The sequence below is a fragment of the Manis javanica genome, chromosome X, assembly GCF_040802235.1.
Source record: "Manis javanica isolate MJ-LG chromosome X, MJ_LKY, whole genome shotgun sequence".
NCBI lineage: Eukaryota > Metazoa > Chordata > Mammalia > Pholidota > Manidae > Manis > Manis javanica.
The window spans coordinates 46,867,154-46,889,477 of NC_133174.1; the positions used below are offsets into that span (position 1 = coordinate 46,867,154).

At 36.1% G+C, this 22,324-nt stretch overlaps 1 protein-coding gene across 2 annotated transcripts in view; it reads right to left on the reverse strand.

The window, feature by feature from the left end:
- WNK3 (WNK lysine deficient protein kinase 3) overlaps window positions 1-22,324 on the reverse strand; it is a 329,776-nt gene that overhangs the window by 96,279 nt on the left and 211,173 nt on the right. For both annotated transcript variants that reach the window (XM_073227358.1, XM_037010755.2), the window contains exons 12-21: window positions 17,998-18,148; window positions 16,515-16,631; window positions 15,331-15,486; window positions 15,198-15,249; window positions 13,797-13,934; window positions 12,495-13,435; window positions 8,230-8,320; window positions 7,559-7,689; window positions 6,403-7,025; window positions 4,988-5,199 (exon numbers count right to left, since the gene is read on the reverse strand). In XM_073227358.1, the coding sequence (XP_073083459.1) occupies window positions 4,988-5,199; window positions 6,403-7,025; window positions 7,559-7,689; window positions 8,230-8,320; window positions 12,495-13,435; window positions 13,797-13,934; window positions 15,198-15,249; window positions 15,331-15,486; window positions 16,515-16,631; window positions 17,998-18,148 (2,612 nt within the window). The remainder of the gene's footprint in view (window positions 1-4,987; window positions 5,200-6,402; window positions 7,026-7,558; window positions 7,690-8,229; window positions 8,321-12,494; window positions 13,436-13,796; window positions 13,935-15,197; window positions 15,250-15,330; window positions 15,487-16,514; window positions 16,632-17,997; window positions 18,149-22,324) is intronic.

Consider the following 22,324-nt stretch of genomic DNA (forward strand, 5'->3'; position numbering starts at 1 on the left):
AAAGCAGTATGGAGGTTTCTCAAAATGCTCAAAATAGAAATACCATTTGACCCACGAATTCCACTTCTAGGAATTTACCCCAAGAATGCAGCAGCCCAGTTTGGAAAAGACAGATGCACCCCTATATTTATCACAGCACTATTTACAATAGCCAAGAAATGGAAGCAACCTAAGTGTCCATCAGTCGATGAATGGATAAAGATTTGGTACATATAAACAATGGAATATTTTTCAGCCATAAGAAGAAAACAAATCCTACCATTTGCAACAACATGGATGGAGCTAGCGGGTATTATGCTCAGAGAAATAAGCCAGGCAGAGTAAAACAAGTACCAAATGATTTCACTCATATGTGGTGTACAAGAGAGAAAAAACTGAAGGAACCGAACAGCAGCAAAATCACAGAACCCACAAATGGACTAACAGTTACCAAAAGGAAAGGGACTTGGGAGGATGGGTGGGAAGGGAGCGATAGGGGTGGGAAATAGAAAGGGGTCATTACAATTAGTATCTATAATGTGGAGGGGGTACGGGGCGGCCTCTATAACACAGAGAAGTCAAGTAGTGATTTTATAGCATCTTTCTACACTGATGGATAGTGACTGTTAAGGGGTATGTGTGGGGGACTTGGTGAAGCGGGGATCCTGGTAAACATAGTGTTCTTCATGTAATTGTAGATTTATGATAGCAAAAACAAAGAAGACATATGAGTCATTGAATGGATAAAAAAAGAAGACCCATCTGTACGCTGCCTGCAAGAGAGTCTCTTCAAACCCAAAGACATACACAGACTAAATATGAAGTGTTTGAAAAAGATATTTCATGCAACGAACAGGGAGAAAAAAGTACACACTGCAGAACTTGTATCAGACGAAATAGACTTCAAAACAAAGAAAGTAACAAGAGACAAAGAAGGACATTATACAATGATAAAGGGGACACTCCAACAAGAGGATATAACCATTATTAATATCTATGCACCCAACACAGGAGCACCTACCTATGTGAAACAAATACTAATAGAACTGAAGGGGAAAACAGAATGCAATGCATTCATTTTAGGAGACTGCAACACTCCACTCACTCCAAAAGACAGATGAACCAGACAGAAAATAAGTAAGGAGACAGAGGCACTGAACAACACATTAGAACAGTTGGACCTAACAGACATCTACAGAACACTCCACCCAAAAGTAGCAAGATACACATTCTTCTCAAGTGCAGATGGAACAGTTTCAAGAATGGATCATATACTAGGCCACAAAAAGAGCCTTAGTAAATTCAAAAGATTGAAATTTTACCAACCAGCTTCTCAGACCACAAAGGTATGAAAGTATAAATAAATTACTCAAAGTAAATGAAAAAGCCCACAAACACATGGAGGCTTAAGAACATGTTCCAAAAGAATCAATGGATCAATGACCAAATAATAACAGAGATCAAGCAATATATGCAGACAAATGACAACAATAACTCAACACCCCAACATCGGTGCAAAGCAGTGAAGGCCATTCTAAGAGGAAAGTATATAGCAATACTGGCCTGCCTCAAGAAAGAAAAGCAATCCCAAATGAACAGTCTGCACTCATAATTAATGAAACCAGAAAAAGAAGAACAAATGAGGCCCAGAGTCAGCAGAAGGAGAGACATAATAAAGATGAGAGCGGGAATAAATAAAATTGAGAAGAATAAAACAATAGAAACAATCAATGAAAACAGTAGCTGGTTGTCCAGGAAAATAAACACAATAGATGAACCCCTAGCCAGAATTATGAAGAAAAAAGAGAGTGTACACACATAAACAGAATCAGAAATGAGAAAGGAAGAATCACTATGGACAGCACTGAAATATAAAGAATTATTAGAGAACACCATGAAAAATTATATGCTAACAAATTGTATAACCCAGAAGTGGATAACTTTCTAGAAAAATACAAACTTCAAGACTAACCCAGGAAGAAACAGAAATTCAGAACAAACCAAATTCCAGCAATGAATTGAACTTGTAATCAAAAAACTACTTAAGTACAAAATTCCTGAACCAGATGCCTTCACTGCTGAATTTTATCAAACATTTAGAGAAGATCTAATACCCATCCACCTTAAAGTTTTCCAAAAAGTAGAGGAGGAGAGAATATTTGCATACTCATTGTTTGATGCCAGCATCACTCTAATACCAAAAACAAAGACACCACAAAAAAAGAAAATCACAGACCAATATCCCTGATGAACATAGATGCAAAAATCCTCAACAGTATATTAGAAAACCAAATTAAAAAATACATCAAAAAGATCATCCATCACGAACAAGTGGGATTTATTCCAGGAATCCAAGGATGGTTCAATATTCAAAAATCCATCAACATCATGCACTACATCAACAAAAAGGACAAAAATCACATGATAATCTCCATAGATGCTCAAAAAGCATTCAACAGAATTCAACATCTATTCATTATAAAAACTTTACGAAATGGGTATGGAGGGCAAGTACCTCAGCATAAGAAAGGCCATATATGACAAACCCATAGCCAACATCATACTTAACTGTGAAAAGCTGAAAGCTTTCCCTCTAAGATTGGGAACAAGACAATGATGCCCACTTTCCCCACTTTCATTCAACATAGTACTGGACGTCTTAGCCACGGCAATTAGACTACAGAAAGAAGTGAAATTCATCAAGATTAGTAACAATGAAGTTAAACTGTCACTTTTGCAGGTGACATGATGTTGCAAATGAAAAACCCTAAAGAATCCACCCCAAAATGGATATGTCTTTTCTAATTCAGAACTAATAATTGAACACAGCAAAGTTGCAGGATAGAAAATCAACACACAGAGATCCACAGCATTCCTATATACTAACGAACTAGAAGAAAGAGAAATCAGGAAAAGAATTCCATTTATAGTTGCATCAAAAAGAACAAAATACCTAGGAATAAAACTAACCAAGGAAGTGAAAGACCTATACCCTGAAAACTACAAGACACTAATGAGATAAATTAAAGAAGATACCAACAAATGGAAACACATCCCATGTTTATAGATAGAAAGAATTAATATTGTTAAAATGGCCATCCTGCCTAAAGCAATGTACAGGTTCAATGCAATTCCTATCAAAATACCAACAGCATTCTTCAACGAAGTAGAGCAAATAGTTCTATAATTCATATGGAATCACAAAAGACCCCGAATAGCCAAAGCAATCCTGAGAAGAAAGAACAAAGCTGGGGGCATTATGCTGCCCAACTTCAAGCTCTACTACAAAGCCACAGTAATCAAGACAATTTGATAGTGGTACAAGAACAGACCCATAGATCAATGCAACAGAATAGACAGACCAGATATAAACTCATGCACATATGGTCAATTAATATACGATAAAGGACCCATGGATATACACGGGGAAAAGACAGCCTTTTCAATAAATGGTGTTGGGAAACTAGACATATACGTGAAAGAGAATGAAACTGGATTATTGTCTAACTCCATACACAAAATTAAACTCAAAATGGACTAAATACCTGAATAGAAGTCATGAAACCATACTACTCTTAGAGTAAACTGGCAAAAATCTCTTGAACATAAATATGAGCAGTTTTTTCCAGGATACATCTCTTCAGGCAAGGCGAACAAAATTTAAAAAAATGAACAGGTGGGTAACTATTGAGCCACTGTGTTGTATAGTTGAAATCAAGACAAGATGTGTATCAACAATAGATCAATTAAAAGAAGAGTAAGTCAGTTGGGAACAAAAAAAGAAAAGAAAAGTACAGCAATTAGTGCATTAAACTGGAGGTCCACATGCTTCTGCTATTAAACTCCCAAAGCTGTCCTCATACCCTGCAGTTTCTAACTTTATGAGTATAATCAAAATAAAGTTCCGCTTCTTGAGTTCTGTATTAGTTTATTGTTGCTGTAACTGATTACCACAGATTAGTGCCCTAAAATAGTAGAAACTTACTATCTTAAAATTCTTATAGTTGTGTAGCTTAGATGTTCAACATGGGTCTCATACAGCTACAATCAAGGTGTTGGCAGTGCTGTGTTCCTTCTGGGAGCTCTAGAGATCGGTTCCCCAACCTTTTCTAGCTTCTAGGGGTTGTGGAGTGGCCCTCTTCCTCCATCTTTAACACCAGCAATATTGCATCTCTCTGACAGTGTTTCTCTCCTCACATCTTTTCTCTGACTCTGTCTTCTGAGTCTCTGACTCTGTCTTCTGAATCCCTCTTCTACTTTAAAGGACCTTTGTGATTACATTGGGCCCACCTGCAAAATCCAAAATAATCTGCCTATTTTAAAGTCAGTTGATTAGCAACCTTGATTCCATCTATAACCTCAATTCCCCTTTGCCATATAACCAAACCTAGCCACAGGTTTCCAGGTATTTGTCCATGGACATCTTAGGGGGTCTATTATTCTGCATACCACAAATTTTATTGAGATCTCACCTATATCCTTACAGTTCACCCTCAACCCCCACCTTGACTATGCGCCTGTAACCAAGGAAGTCTGACCTGATTAACAGTTCCTTATTAGTTAAGTAGAGACTGATACTCTTTTTTTCAAAATCAAAGAAGTACATTTTTCTAATATTCTCATAAAAATAAAGATCTCTTACATCAGATAGAACATGACTGTGTTTTTATGATTTTCTTTGTTATCAACAAACTCTGAATGTTAGTCAACCAGTTCCTTTTGACTAATCACATTTTAAAAGCTCTTTGGGGGATTGAAATTGAGTTTCAGGTGTTTGTTTTCCAAATGAAAACATAAAGGACACCCATCTGTTCTCCAAAATATTTTCTCTATCCTCACCATTATTTCATAACAAAACAATTAACACCAAAAAGGTACAAAAGAATCTCAGAATAATCTGCACTTATTTAAATCATCTTAAGCTTAATAATTATAGTATCATTTATTATTTTTCTAATTTTGCTAATATTTGACCAGTTTATTTTAATCATGTTTAAGATTGATTTACCTGTAGCAGCTGCACCACTGTCCACATGTGTCAAGGACTGGGGGCGGCTGCGAAGTTTGCTTTTGAAAGATCTTGGTCTGCGTGGTGATGAAGGTAGCAGAGGAATCTCTGATGATTGGATTTTGCTATCTTTAATTGCTCGAAGGCGTTCATAGAGCTCCTGCAGCTCCTTATTCTGCTGGGTTTGAAGATTTACCACCTCCTGAATGTGTCTGAATAAAAATCATGCAGAATGCACTTTAATGGCACTGGCACCATACAGATGAGCTGAGAAACTACACCAGTACAAGTGAAGTTAAACAGGGAATTTAGATTAAGAACGTGGAAATACAGACTATTTTCACAATTTTAGGATGGGATATGCCTTCCTAAGTATAACATTAAGCTAATCAGACATAAAGAAAAGATGAACAAATTGACAACAAATTTCTAAAACTCCAACAGAGTGAAGAAAGACAAACAAAATCTAAAGTCACATAGTACTGAAAATATTTTCTTTATTGTATGTTGCAAGTATCAACAGGAAGAAAATACTTGCAACATACAGAAGGTTAACATTCAGAATATATAGTTCCTAAATATCAGTAAGAAAAAAAGCAATGACATTATAGAAAAAAGGGGGAAAAAATGAAAAGGTTACTCCAAAGAGGAGGAAATACAAGTAACCAATAAATATGAGATGACGTGCAACCTAACTATCAATTAGAAGAAAACAATTCTTTTATTTTCAAGCTATCTGATTGGAATAAAACTAAAAGGATCAATAATACCTAATTAAATGTTGCTAAGAAGTGGGAAATAGGCAATTTCACATATTTTTGTTTGGTGTGTAAAAGCTACACTGGACAATCTTAGAGGTATCTATCAATATGAAATTAAAATATATATACATTTCAACCCAAATATGTATGTAAAAATAAATATGTAAAAATATGAGTGTTCAGTTCAACATTATTCACATAAGCAAAACATGGGGTAGAACTGAAATGTCCATTAAGGAGAGAATGGAAGCTCTACACCTCTTCCCCTATACCTTGCCATCTGACTGCTCCTGAGTTGTATCTTTTTATAACAAACTGACAATATAGTAAGTAAACCATTTTCCTGAGTTCTGTGAGCCACTCTAGCAAATTAATCAAACCGCAGGAGGGGTTTATGGGAACGTTTAATTTATAACAGGTGGGTCAGAAGCATAGCTAATACTAACTGGACTTGTGATTGGCATCTAAAGGGGGGACAGCCTTGTGGGACTGAGCCCTTCATCTGTGGGAGCTGATGCTGTCTTTGTAGTTTTCAGTCATAAAAATGTTCAAATTATCAAAATGTCACCAATCCTTAAAAAGCTGCCAATCAAATAATTAGCTCTCTAAAACCCAGGGCAACCAGATTTGTGACAAAAGAAAAATAGTCCTTACTTTTCTCGTAATCTTTGAAGCTCCACCTTCAAGTCCTCATCCTCTATTTCTGACTCATCATCACTACTCATTGGGGAAGATGGCGAATAGAAGAGTGAGCTTGGTGTTTGAGCATAGGCTTTTTCTTCATGGAGTGGTAGACACTGATCACTCTCTAGACCAGTCTTTGCCACTGACTTCCCTCTGCCAGCAGGAGTGGCTAAAAATTCATTATCAGAGCTAGCCTGTTTCCCAGCAGTAAGTATCTTTCTCTCTTTAAGCAACAGTTCATATCCAGACTGCATGCTACTTTCTGTGGCTGAATTTTCTTCCAATTTATTCTCTGGGGTCATCAAAGATAGATCAGTCTCACAAGTTGTGCTGAAAGACGAGAAGTTGTCTATTTGTTGGGGAATCCTTTTATCTTCTTTAAAGGTTTCGTGAAGAGCTTGAAATTTCTGATAAGAAAATGAAGTTTGTGGATGGTGTGTGGCAGGTTCTATTTCTACCAACTGAGACTTTGCTACTTCAGTAATGGCTAGAGCTTCTTCACTAGAATGGCTTGTCACTTTATTGAATGCTCGTATGTATTCGATTCCAAATGATGTCACTTTCACTGACTGCTGCTGAGGAACTGTAATCACCTGAGATACAAAAAGGCAAAAATGGCTGGCTCTGCTTAACCAAAGAGTAAACCCACAAAGATACTCATTACCAGTATATGGCACAGACAAGTGGATGGTCTGCTGTGATGTACAGGTATCAATATCAAAATTTAAGAAGTCCCATCTATGCTCCCCATGTATAAAACTTTCAATTGGGCTCCTTGGTAAAGAGAGTTGGCTTCATACTGCTCAAAAAAACTTCTACAATTAAAAAAATTCATAATTAAAGTTAATGAGATTCTTAAGGACATGAAACTAGAATTATGAAAAGATGATCCAACCAGCCACCAAAAAATGAAGCCATATCTGTGCTCTCTTCCAGCTACTAAAATCCCCATTTCTTTAGATTCACATTTACTAGATGGCCACAAAAGGTGAGGATATGCATGTATGGGGAACCAATTAAATATGACAGTGATCTTTATTTAAAATAAGTGTCATCTACAGACCAAGATCTTCAATGGTGTTACCTTTTATAATGCCCTTTTAGATAAGAATTCAAAGACACAAACCTGAAACCGCCCCCGCTGAAATGATCCACTCATTGCTTTACATCTACTCAAAGCCCTAGTATCAGCTGTGGACTCTCCTGTCAGAGGAATGGGATCAGGAGCAACTGCTGATCTTAAATCTTCTGTTTCCACTGCAAGTTTTGCCAAATTGTAAGCAGAAAAGAGAAAAGTTGTTTAAAACTAAATTTGTTTATACTACCAAAAATGAAGAAAAGTAGAAAAAGCTTAACTCCTGCTAGATAATTAAAAAGTGTTAATGCAATAAGCAACATTGTAATAGTCCTTAACTCTAAATCAGACATTTCAAGATTTATCCCAAGACTTAGTATCTAGATGAAATGAATAACTAGAAAACCAAATTAGTTACAAAAGGAAAAATAAAATGGCAATGACATTAATGGGATGCGTTACATACATGGGCCACACAGAAATAGTGGTAAGATTTGTGTATGAACAACAACAACAAAAAAAACAGAAGTAAATGAAAAGTGATGTTACCTAGTCTATGTCCCTGACTGTAAGCACACTACCTTGACGGACTTTTGATCTCTTGAAAAAGCTGGTTGACTGCCGTAGCCTGTATGCCCAGCTTTTTAATTTGCGAGTCCAGGATTTCTTGCTAATAGGATTTTTGAGACTAGGACAAGTAAAGCTTAGGCCAAAATATCCACCTCCTGTCTGCAGATGAATGGCTCCACCGCTTGACACAGCAGCAGGATAGGCCTCTGGATCCCCTGGAAGTGAAGCATCTGGGGACATCTCCTAATGAAACAAAAAGAGAAAATACAAAATGGTAATAATTTAGGTAAAGTGGAGCAGTTTAATATCACTCAAATTTCTTATATGGACTAATCAGTAATCAAAAATAGAATGCTATGTATAATTGTGTTAATAGTACCAATATAAGACTGAACCTGAAGATTTCAATTATTTAGACTTCAGATAAATAAAAGAGCAGAATGTTAATCTTCCACCCTAGAATATTTTCATTATAACAACTTTGAAAACTGAAAATTAAAACTGTTTCCTTCATATGCACCAGTTTACTAAAACACGTTACTGAAACCCTAATGCTCTAAAATGAAATTTGTATTTATGCTCATATTACTTGAGAGTTAAAATGCCTGACACATAGTGACAGAAAAACAAGATATCTAGGCATTTAGATTTACAGAGAAATATTACCAAATCAAGTTTCTTACTTGATGTAAGTAAGCACACAGAAATTTACAATGGACCTCCAAATTATTTCAAATTCATGCTCTAAAAATTGTTAACATCACGTCATGGCTGGCTATAAAATCACTGTCCCCTCTTCTTGCCCTCCCCTCCCTCTCCCCAAAAAGCCAGGATTAACTGTTATATTCTAAGTAAGTACTTTAAAAAATTCCCTATGAAAGTTAATACAAAAAATTAATACATACAACCACAAATACTTTGGGAAACATGAGAATGGTCACTTCTAATCTAGAAAATGAAAAGAATATTTAAAAACTCAAAGAATGAGACTTAGCATTTGTCTGAAGGAAGACAGCCTAAGTGGCCCTAAGGAAGATCACAGTCTCAGGTAAGCATTATAAACACTTAGGGCAAGTCAGCAGTTATTGAATGCAAAATTCTGAACAACCAGTTTTTATTTTCTGAAGTCCCATTTTGGACTAGTAATAATACTCCTTTTATGAAGAGAAAAATACTATGAATTATACATAATTTAGAACATGTTGCATTGGTTGTACTGAAATTACAGAAAAGATTTTTAGTAAGTAATAACTGGATCAAATAAATACAAGTTCTAGCCTCCCTTACCAAATGAAGTCCACAGACATGATAGGAAAAACAGATGTAAACACATGCATATATGATTAAATGGGGGAAATTCAGCTCATGACATATACAGGAACTGTTTCAAAATGCTGCAAACTTAAGTGGCAAATATGGGCAGCAGGGGAGAGCCCTGGCCAACCAAAATGATGAGTGGTTGGCTAGAATGCCTATAAAGCTATACATGAACTGTCTCCTATCTGTCTCTTCAATATAATTTCAGAATACTTCCCTTCTTTTGGTTCCCTGAACAGGTTTCCACCTGTGAATGTCACCACCACATACAAGTCTTTCCATGACCACCCCATATAAAGTTAAGTCCCTAGTCTTTCTATCACAGCCCTTTATTTTTTAGGGTCTACCTTCTGCCACTAGAAAGTGAGCTCCACAAAAACAGAGATATTGACTTATTCACTGCTCAGTAGATAATCACTGAATGAAAGAATGAACTGGTTGAGGTACAAAGAAGGAAGAGCCAGGCAGTTCTGCAGGGAGAGACCTCCCCAGATGTGGCTGCCCGGCAACAACAGGACTCAGGAGGAAGACTAGCTACTGGGCCATCCCCCAGGCAGCATTAGAGACAAGCTGCAATATCAGTGCCAGGAAGCCCATCCCATGCCTTTGCCACAACTGCTGGAGGAAGGCTACAGTAATTAGACACTGCATTTAAAGACAAAGAAGGAGGAAAGGTGAGCACACAACTAAGAATCTCCAAACATAGGAAATCAACACTGTAAGAAAACACTAAACTCAACAAACAGAAAAATAGGCAAGGAAATAGCATTAACAACACAGAATAAAACTTTAATATCTCCAGGAGTTGTGTGAATATGCTACATCTATATCATAAAGAATGAACAGTCAAGAGAAATTAGAAATACAATCCTTGCATTAAAAAAACACCTGAATAGAAGATAGGAAACAGCTTAAAATTGAGAAATTCTCCCAGTACTAAAAGCAAAAGGACAAAGAGATGGAAAGCAAACAATGAGAAGTTAATAGATAAGAAAAACAGGAAATGAAGAAATAAAATTATCTATATTCACAGACAATATGATCTTACATATTACATAGAAAATCCTAAATAATACACCAAAACCTATTAGAGCTAATAAACTCAGCAAAGTTGAAGGATACAACATCAATAGTCAAAAAGCAGTTTATTCCTATATGCTAGCAATGAAAGATCTGAAAAGGAAATTAAGACAATTCCATTTATAATAACAACAAAGAAAATAACAAATGGTGCTGGAACAACTGCAGAGCCACACACAAAAGAATGAAGCTGGAGTCTAATATCACAGCATATACAAAAATTAACTCAAACTGATCCTATCATCTGTACTGTCAATCAAGTGTGAAGCAAAATAAATACATTTTTGGACATTAAAAAAAAGCACCCATGCAATGTACTTAAAAATATTACTCATAGAAGCATTTCAGCAGGGACGAAAAGGAATTCTAGGACACCAAAAACATTGGCAGCTAAGTTTGATCCAGATGTATCAATGGACACTTGAAACAAACAAAAGAATCCATTTGAATGTGACAACTGGAAGAGTCTCCTTTGAGCAACAAAGTTTAAATGACAAAATTAAATTTCATTTTTTAATGATTCTAATCACAATACATAATCATCAGATAACACATATAATAATATAAATGCTGCTTATTGATTTTCAATTGTTTCTATCAACCTACAAAGCATAACCAATTGTTATAGAAAAAAATATAGATGTTACACCTTTGCCAATGTTAAAAAGTAATGTAAGTAATAAAGACTGGGAAGTATACAGGGAAGAAAAGAGGACAAGAGGGAAAACATAATGATTTCTCCACCCTTCATAGCAGTGAGTCAATAGGTATTGTACAAAATTAGTAAATAAAAAAAGTATATTATTTACAAGCTATTATCGACATGACCACAAGAATTAAAACCAGGAACTTAATATTGTTTAGGGAGAGGGATGGGGTGTGAGAGGGTGTTAACAAAACAATTACTTTTAATTTTCTATCCTTCTGAATTGCTTTCATGTATATATATTAATTGCATGATTTAAAATTATTAGTTTAGCAAATAAATATTTAAATTATATTGATCCAATGGGATATTATGCCATTGTTGAAAAAGTTAGGTGAGGTGGAACTATGTGTACTGACATGGAAAAAATGCAGAGTAGCCCATGTATGTAAAGAAGTATATATATATATATATTTATATACACACACACATATGTAATAAGCACCAGTGTCTTTGTAAATATATAATACATATTCATAAGTATGTATATTATAAATATTTGTATGCTAATTAAAACCATGTCTGGGAAGACTGATTAACAACTATATACAGTTAGAAGTATAGTGGATTTTATTTTATGTACACACATATAGTACATATAACAGGAATAAAGAGATACAATGGTAAAGATTAAGACATATGTCTATGATATACTACTATAAAATGAAAACAGTCAAATTGCACTCCAATATGTATATAGCACAATACTATTTTTGTGAATAAAGGGTTACAGATAAATAAATAGATCTGTGTAAGCTTAAGTCAAGAAGGATAAATACCAAATAGCAGATAGACACCAGACAATGGTTACCTCTGTGATTTGAAGGAATAGAAAAGGGAAATTAAGTTCCCATACTACATAACTTTAAAAAAGCAAGTCATATGATTATGGATGATTCTTATCTTAAAATTTTTTTTCAAATAAATTAAAACCCACAAAACAAGATTAAATTAAAACCATGGAATTTTTTTGAAAGGAAATTGGGAACAGGCCCTTTTAAGTGGAAATCAAAAAGTAAAATCTCCCTACCCACTGAATCAATGTATCAATCAGTTCTGTTCTCTCATTAATACAAAAGTAAACATTGCTCACAAGTTCTGTGCTAATTCACCAGTCGGCTCTCTCACCAAAGTCTACAAACTTTCTGAGTTCTGGGCACCTGCAGCCCAAGAGATGTATGCCCTTCTTAAATACCTGTGATCTCAGAATCTTGTGACATAGACAATTTCATTTCAAAGGGCAGATCTTTAAAAAAGAAGGTATTTCTTTAAAAGCATAAGGATAAGGAATTGGTTAGAAAGAGTGATACTTACATGTAAACATAATTCGCTGGGCACAGAAGTTATCACATTCAGGTCCCTTTTGAATACTGATATGTTACCAGGCTGACTCGCAGCCACATTGGACAGAATCTTAGAGCCTATCTGCTGAAAATTAGGTGACTGTGTAGAACTATCTTGAATTCCACTGTGACTGATGGCTATGACTTCTGGCACTGGACACGAAAGTGTATCTTCAATAGAGGAAGAAAATGGAGAGTCTATGCTTTGGGTATCCTTCTGACTCTCAGGATACAGGCTAGATAAGCTATGCTCTTGATAGAGCAAGTTTCTTAATTTTTCATCCAGAGTTTTAATTCGGTTGTCTGTAAACTCCATTTTTGGAGGTCTTTCCCCATCTGATTCCAGGATAGTAGTGGACAGAAGGGTAGTTGGTTCAAGGCTGTGGGTCTGAGTGGTAATGACCATCTTAGGAGAACTTGCTTCAGTGTTCACTGTGGTTTCTCCTTGGGAAATAAACTCTGCATCCACAGTTGGCTGCTGTACTGATAAGGATTGAGGCTTTTGATCAGACACAAATGCCGGAGTTGTAAGAGAGCTACCAGCAATCTGAGTTGACTCGCCAGGAGGAACCAGAAGTACATCAGCCAGACTGGCAGTTTGATGACATGGATGCACTGGCAGAAATATGCCTGCTTGATTGGCGAGTCCCTCACATTCAACTGGAACTGCACGAACTGAAGTAGCAGTGTAACTGGAACTACTAGCAAGTGGTGCCATTAGCTGCCTGTCACCTTCCAGTTGATAAAGTACACCTGGCTGCTTAGTTTCTACACTGGCATATTCAGAAATCTTACCATCAACTACATCCTTGCGTTCTGATTTGGAGGTGAAAAGTGCACGGTGGCATGGATTATTTTCTAGAGTGGGCAGTGTGTCCTGTGATTTTTCCTTATAACTTGTGTTTCTTGGACCTGGAACAGTAACAAAGAATGGCTAAGCATACATAGAAAAGTACAAAGCATGGACTAGTACCCAAACTCAAAAGGGATAAGAGGAGCAAGGGGCAAACGAGAACCTGTATGAAAGCACACTAATAAATAAGACTCAAAATACACAGAATTCAACCTGTCAAGGAAAAAAAACCCATTTTTTTCATAAATATTAAATAAAAAATGGCTTTAGTTATACCCTAATATTAGCATCTTCAAAAATGCTTATGAAAATTCTCAAAAGCAAAAAACACCCATGAAAAAAGGTTAAAGATATGGTGGTATATATTTTGCATCCCCATTCTCCAAGTCTGGATATAGTTGGCAAAGAATGAACACTTACCAGAAAGCAGATGTAGCCCAGGAAGTGTAGACATGGACTGCCGAAGAGAAGGGGGAGACTGAGCCTCACGATTTCTTATTGTTTGATTGATACAGAATCGCCACCGACCAACTGGGGATGACTGAGGAGCAGATTCATCTGTAGGAAGAATTACTAAAAATTAGCATGTTAAACGATTGTTAATATGTTTACCTTAATGACCAAAGATACCAGGTTAAAACATCAACTTGTCTTATATCTCCATTTCCAGCAGCACTAAGATATGTATAATTTATAACACCAGACCTCCCAACCCTGACAAATCCCCTAAAGAACTAAGCACAAGATATCTTAGAGAAGGCTTTTAGCTTCTGCTGAAACAAACATTGTATCAATGGCAATTAGAAGCAAGGCAATTTTTGGGGAACAAATGGAAAGCACTTTTTCCATTAAAACTTACATCTCCTCTTTCGTATCCTGATTATGGTGATGCTTAGACAAATATATGAGTATTGAAATTTATAGAACTGTACACCGAAAGAAAAAAAAGTCAATTTTACTATATGACAAAAAATAAAATAAGCCTTTACATCTTTACTCCTACTTTTTAAATTCACTCAAATAAATAATTCTCTTTTAAACTTTATCCTACTTTGTCAGTAAGAAATCTGTTCAGACTCACATTAATGAGAAAAAGAAGACAAAGACGGATCTGGGTATCCTAACACAAACTAAATTTCAGGGTAATGGTATCTGGTTCCATGACTCCAACACCACTTTTTGCTTCTTCATAGAACATCTAATTCCTTCAGAGTGCCTCATCTGTCTAAAGCTCTTCTCCCCATCCCAGATACTCTAAATATACCCATTGCCAGAGCTGAGAAGAATGGAGATACAAAGTCAGAAAAGCAAACAGAAGGCTCCATTTTTAGTCCCTGGAAGTTTATCTGGTGTCTGATTTACAAAAACATAGCATGATCAGAGCCAACAGAAACATATTACTGGTGGAATGAAATCAAGATATTAATGACTATTAAAAACATGAAGCAAACTTAGAACATAATGATTTCACTTAAGAAATTTCCTGTCCATCTCATATCAGGGGGAAAAAAACTTACCAGTTAAGTTCAAACAGTCAAACTGTTAAAGGTCATCAGTATTGTGAGTGCTTTTCTGTTAATATGCCATGCAACACTCAGAAATAAATTAATCAGATCAAATAACCCAACACATGGAGGAAATTTGAAGAATGGTTTTACTTTCTTATTCTGGGCTATAATGTGCTTTCAAAGTGTGGGAAAAACTACATCAACAATTTTCTGAATTCCTTTGTTGTCTAACATGTTTCCCAATGAAGATGTGTAAAGTCTCCAAATATCTTGCTTCAAAAGCCAAATGGTAAATTTTACTAAGTATACTTACTGCTGGTTTGAGTGGATGCAGAATTTATCTGTACTTGTTCAGATGATCCTGTCTGGATTAAAAATGAACAGATAAATTAAAAAGTTCCTGATACATATCTGAGAAGACTGATTTGCTAAACAACTGCTCTTACTTGGCTACTGTTGGATTCCATGGTAACAGAGTCAACTGCAGTGGTTCTTTCTGCAGTAGAGTGGACATGAAGGATCTCTTGGGCTTGACCTACGATAGCCCTCAACTCTTCTACAAATTTTTCTTTCTCACTTTCCAGCACAAAGTTATCTTCAACCTGTCCAAATGTAAAAGTAAGTCTATTCACAAGAACAAATTTAGTTTCTTCAAAATTATAATATTTTATCAATGGTGACTACACTAAAGAAAGATAAAGTATACAGATCCAAGTGCCACAAAAGAATTAACAGTAACAAGCAACGAAACATTGCATAATACATTAAATTATTCTATTTTTGAGACCACTGACATTTATCAGATTGGCACTATCTACTAGAGATGAAGCCAGTATTTTTTAAAAATCTGGCATTCTATAAATTATTATTTGAAGAACTGAGGCAATGTTTATGTTTAAAATTAGGATGTACAAACCCAATAGCCTTTAATCACAAACCACAAAATGAAATACCTCTAAAGGTAATGAAGAATGGCCCAGAGACAGTTCAGAAAATACTGTTAAGTAAGCAGAAGAACTGACAAAATTATTAACTTTTAAATGTTTAATTCTGCTTGTCCAGGAATGCATATCCAAAGAGAACTGGCAGAAACAAAAGCATTATGTATTCTTTCTGCTACCTTACCTCATCCCTGTTCAAAACGGGAAAAAATGCTAACTTAAGCTTAAGAATTCAAAGAAAATATGAAAATTAAATGAAATGACAAACATTACTTGAACACCTATATTTAAGATGTATGAGTAGCCAACATATTAGAATTACCTGGAGAACTTTACAAACTATCGAAGTTTGGGCATCACCTCCAAATATTCTGATTTAATTCGGGACCCAGACAACAGAATTCCTTTTTAAAAAGTTCTTTTAGTGATTTTACCATGTGGACAGGGATAAAAACCACTAACCTAGATCATCTCTTAATGAAACCCACTCATATTTTTCAGATAAATATACTGAAACCAGGTAAGATCCAATGACTTACTCTTTATCATAGTCAGTTTAGTTATGTACAAATTTTTTAAACTCATAGTACCCTAAAATAAGATGGCTCTGAATAAATGGAGAAAGAGTTAGAGGAAAAGAAGAAACAGAAAATGCTGAAAAGCACATAATTTAGTTTTACTATACTTACCATATAGTCTGCAATATCTTCTGGTGCATCACCATCAACATCAAACTTGAAGGTGACCATCTTGTTATTGTGTGTCTCTAGTTGACACTCCACCATGTTGTCTCCAGAGGTTGACACCTGGGCACAAATATATCACCCAGTTTAAGAGTCAGTCATTGTCTTCTCTTTGCAAATGGTGCAGGTATATCTAGATGAACTCACATACAATATGTGGAAAAAATGGTTTCAATTGTTCAGAATTTAAAAAGATTCTGTTTTCCGTTGGTGAAATACTGCCTAAACAGCTGTTCTATGACAAATGTAAGGGTCAAATTACTCAGCAAAAAATAAGTTAGAATCACGATCCTGTGGGGAAGAAAAGGGAACATAAGGCAGAAAAGTTACAATAGTCACTATAGCTATCTGCAGAGATCTAAATTCAGTCATTCATTTCCAAACTTCTTTTAATTCCACAAATTGACTTGTTAATAAGCAAACAAAAATGTGCTGCTAATGTAAATATGAACTGGTCCAACCTTTCTGGACAGCAATCTAGCAACATGTATTTAGAAACTTTAAAAATCTTCATATTCTTTGACCCACTAATTCTACTTCTGGGAATCTAGCATAAGGCTATAGGGATATATACAAAAATTTGTGTTAAAGGGTATTTGCTGCAGAGAGAGAGAGATGAACAGACAGACACAAAGAGAGAAAAACAGAAAGTTAGAAAAAAAAGACTGGCAGAAAGAAACAAACAGAAAGGAACAACCTAAATGTAGAACAACAAAGAAATGATTAAATTATTATATCTCCATATAAAGCACTACCTAAGGAAGCCATTAAAATAATACATTATTGAAAAATTAATGATATAGGAAAATGTACATGACATATTAAGTTTTTTAAAAGGCAGAATATAAAATATACAGATTTAAGAATCCATTCAAAATGTACACCATATTGGTCAGAGATATGGGCTTTGAAGTCTTATCTGGGCTCACATTTGACTATCACTCACAATTTTTTGACCTTAGGTAAATTACTTTCTCTCTCTAATCTTCAGTACCCTCATTTGTAAAGACAAGGATACTACCACCTATCATCCAGGGTTATAGAAGGATTAAATGTAAAACAAATGCATAACATCTGTGTTATTTACCATAAGAGTTCAATAAATGTTTGCTACTGTTACTAGTACTATTACAATTTTAATTATGTGAAATACCACACATACATACAGGAAAGAAAGATGAAAACAAACTAAAACATTAACAGGAGCTATCTCTGAGAAGCTGTTACAAGTGATTTTTATTTTCTTTATAATATTTCCACTAAATTTCCTAATACATAATATTATTATTGGAAAACATTTTTAATGGGAGAAGAATTAATTTAGAGGGAGTTTCACCATACTCTATACTCACCTCTGCAGCAACACTGCCGCTGCCTGACACCCAGACCTCTACACATACTCTTAACCAAACCGTATTTATACACTGACCTGAAGGACAGTAAGTTGGAATTTAGTCCCCTTCTCAGGTCGAGGACAGGAAGCTCTTCTCTGTTTGATCCGATCTTGTTTGCCATTTCCACTTGGGTTATCAGTGGTATTGGTGCTTTCCTTCACAGCTGCTACATCATGATTCAAACTACTAATTTAAAAAAAAGTAATTCCTATTCAATTTCTCAGAGCAGACATTATTCTGTGACTCTCAAAGCCCAATATTTAACCCAAATCAAGAGTTAACATTCAAAATTCCTTCCTGGCTGGAATTCTTCCATCTTGATGGTAAAATTCTAAAACTCCCAATTATAATGTCATAAATAATGAGTTTAAGGGGAAAAAAGCAGTACAATATATTTCTAAAAGTTATGATTGCACAACTCTATTAATATACTAAAAGTCATTAAATTTGTACACTTTAAATGGGTAAATGTAATGGTATGTGAATTATATCTCAAGGCTGTTTTTAGAAGTTATGAAAAACTGAGATCATATTGTATTTATTTGGCAAACATCTCATAATAGCAGGAGTATAAGTAAAACACTGCTAGTGATGGACCTCTGTGGAATCTTTTATCCACAGGGGATGCTCTTGATCAATTTTATCTTGTTTGTATTGGGGTTTCCTATTATTATGTTCATATAAAACTTCTAAAACCAATTCTCACTCAAAATATGCCTGTGTATGTAACGAATTCAATAGGGGACAGACAGACCAAGTATGAGAAACAGGAATAGTGTAGGAGGTAGAACAAGAAATGAAAATGAGATAAAGAAAATGTACACATACACACACACACACACACACACACACACACACACACACACTGCAATGTGATTCAACTATAAAAAAGAATGAATCTTACTATATGTTGACCGCATGGATGGAATTTAAGGGCATTATGCTAAGTGAAATATGTCAGAAAGATAAAGATAAATACTATACAATCTCACTTATATGTGGAATAAAAAAAAATTAAAACCCCAGGCTCATAGATACAGAAAACAGATTGGGGGGATGGGTGAAATGGGTCAGAAGGTACAAAATTCCAGCTGTAAAATAAATAAATCATCAGGATGTAATGTACAGCATGGTGACTATGTTAATAATACTGTATTGCAAATTTCAAAGTTGCTTAGACAGCTCTCCAAAGTTCTCATCACAACAAAAAAAATTATGTAACTATTTATATTGACTAAACTTATTGTAGTGATAATTTTGCAATATATAAAATATCAAATTATTATGTTGCACACCTGAAACTAATACAAGGTTCTATGTCAGATATACCTCAATAAAATAAATAAATTAAATTAAATATACTACAATTCTGGTAAGCAAAAAATGAAAACGAATGACATAAAAATGGTTCAACATGATTAATTCTAACTAGTTACATTTTGAAGGTTCAAATAAATATGATTATGAAAGGGCAGACTAAGTTTCAGTTTATCTATGGCAAAGGCATTTTTCAGCTTTTTCTTTAATAAGTTTGAGATATTTAAATAAATACCAAAATTCCAATGAACACATTTGAAACTTTAAATGAAAAGATCTATAAACACCAAACAGATATCTTTTAAATTAGTTCATAGGTAAAGTGCTTTCTTCTAAAAGCTACTCATGAGGTATCTGTATAAACATATAGAAGAAGAGATAAGAATAACACCTGAAATTTTTCCTATGTGCATGTGAAGAAGAATTTGCATAAATAAAAGTGGTAGAAGACACATTAATATTGGCTCCTAGTTTTTAATATGCATAGAAACAGCAGTAAGAAATAACATCTTTAGAAGATAAAAGGGACATAATCCTGGTCAATGGGGCTATACCATTCACATTGCAAAGTTACATTAAAATACTAATTTAGGGTTTGGGGCAAGATGGCAGAAACTCAACTCTCCCTGTTTCTCCCTGCTAAGTACACATAAATAACCTATAAACAATATAGTACACATAGTAGGGTAATGGAGGGTGAAAAGATAAAGGTAGACTGGCTAGGGACTCCCAGGACTTGAAAAATATTAGCAGGTTGGCATTTCCCAATTACCCACCCACTGACAGAAGGCATACCTGACTCCCAGCCCAAAGGCAAAGGCAGACCCCTGGGTTTCCCTACCCAGCAGCAAAAAGTGGTTCAGATAGGCCCTTTCCTCCCCTAGTGATGCTGGTGGGAATTCCACCAATAGCATGTAGCGTGGAGAACTGGCCTGAGAAGCAGACCTATGGACATGCTTTCTAAAACCCCTCAGTCCAGTGGTAGGGCCCAGTGGTATTAGGTGAACCAAGCAGACCAAAAGGACTCTGGAAACTAAATCTTCATTAGAACCACAGCCTACAAAAGTAGAACAGGACCTACACACCAAAACAGGGTGACAGCCTGCTAAAATAGAGTATTTAAATAGGATCCAGAGTCTCCTAACATAATATCCAAAATATCCAAGAGACAAATGAGAATTCCTTGCAATATCAAAAATCAGGAAAATTACAACATGAATTTGAAACAACAATCAACAGATGCCAACACTAAGATGAATCAAATATTGGAATTATCTGACAAGGATTTTAAAGCAGCTATCATCAAAATGCTTCAATAAGCAATTACAAATACTCTTAAAACAAATGAAACAACAGAGAAGTTCATAGAAAATAGTAGATATTAAAAAAGAAACAAATGGAAATTATAAAATGAAAGTATAATCATAAGGAGTGACATCACCAAGATGGCAACATAGGTCATTCTGAACTTCACTCACTCACACAAGAACACCACCCATTCAAGAACAATACACTACTGAGAGAATCCTAGAACACAAAGGTGAGGCTGAAGTACCTCTTTCACCACAGAGACCAAGAAAGATACCATCAGAAGGGTAAGAGAAACAGCTACATGCTGACTGCATTGCCCCACCCCAGGCCAGTGCAGTACCACTTAGAAATGTCTCCAATTCCTATGGTGGGAAAAGAGAACCCAGGGGACAACCAGTGACCCCCAGCCAGTATGTGGGTCATTTTGCAGGAGCCCCTAATCTGATCTCATACCACAAGGATTGAAGGGGAATCTATAGGGCTCAACCACTATGAATCTGACTGTGATGGAGAAAGTGGGGAGGGACTTGGAACAACCAGCACGGGGTCTTGGCAGATCAACTTTATACCTGAAGTGCCCAAATAGTAATGCCAACCAGGGGATCTGCTCACCTACAGAACCCAGAACCAAGCTGGGGGCTCAGTCTAACCAGGGAACTTGGCAGGGTATATATCTGCCTGATTTGGATCATCAGATGAGGAGTTTTGTCAGCTCTAGAGCCCAATTTGCCCACACCAAGGCAGGGAGATGAATCACAGCCCCACTTGCTGTGGAGAGTGTCTTTTGGCCCCATCTCACCAGAAGGGTGACAACTCCTTGAAGCAGTGTGGCCCAGAAGTGCTCAAGCCAAGAGGCAGGGGGGCAAAGCTGATTGACCCTAAAGCAAAGCCAGTACCAGGCATGAAGTGTTCCTGGGCTACCCACAGGAAGGGGGGTTAATTCACAGCCAAGGTTGAGGGTAGCCTTGGGCCTCTCCCAAAGAGAGAAGCTGTTTGAGAAATTGAAAGTAACTTGGAATGGTCATTCACACTCTCACCCAGGTAAGGAACCTGAGACATTGCACAACCCACTGCGTAGTGTGTCTTTAGGACCTATCTGAACAGAAGGGTTGGCAACAACTTGTGGAAGCTGTGTGGCACTCAAGCCAAGAGGTAGGCAGGAAGAACCAAAACTTTTCAGGATGAAGGCAGTGGGTCTGTTTGGCCAGGGAACTTGGGGTGTAGGCCATCTTGAGTTAAGGCTGTTTCTCCTGTTGCGCCCAGGCAGAGAATCTAATTCACATATCACTACTCATCACTGAATACAGCCTTCAGCCTATTGAACCAGGGAACCTAACCAGAGCACACAGGAAGGTACATAGCTCACTCAACAGCCCTGCATACAGTGGCACTTCAAAAGAGAGCACAGCCCAGGTCTTCCCCAATCTGCAGAACAAAATTGATGGCCTAATTTGGCCCAGGGAATTCAGTGCAAACTCTGGCCTGATTTAGGTCTCTAAACTATGAGCTGTATATGTCCTGGGTCCCATCCTGCTGCCCTACCAGGCAATGGACATTAATTCATAACTATTACTGAATATATTACCCTATTACTGAATATATTACCCAGTCTCAACCATTTAGGAAGCATCACCAGAGAATCCAGGCAAGCGTGAAGCCCATCCTATAGCCTCATTTGGGTAGGGAACCAAGCCAGCAGTCTTATCCAACTGTTCTCAGCCACTGACAAAGGCC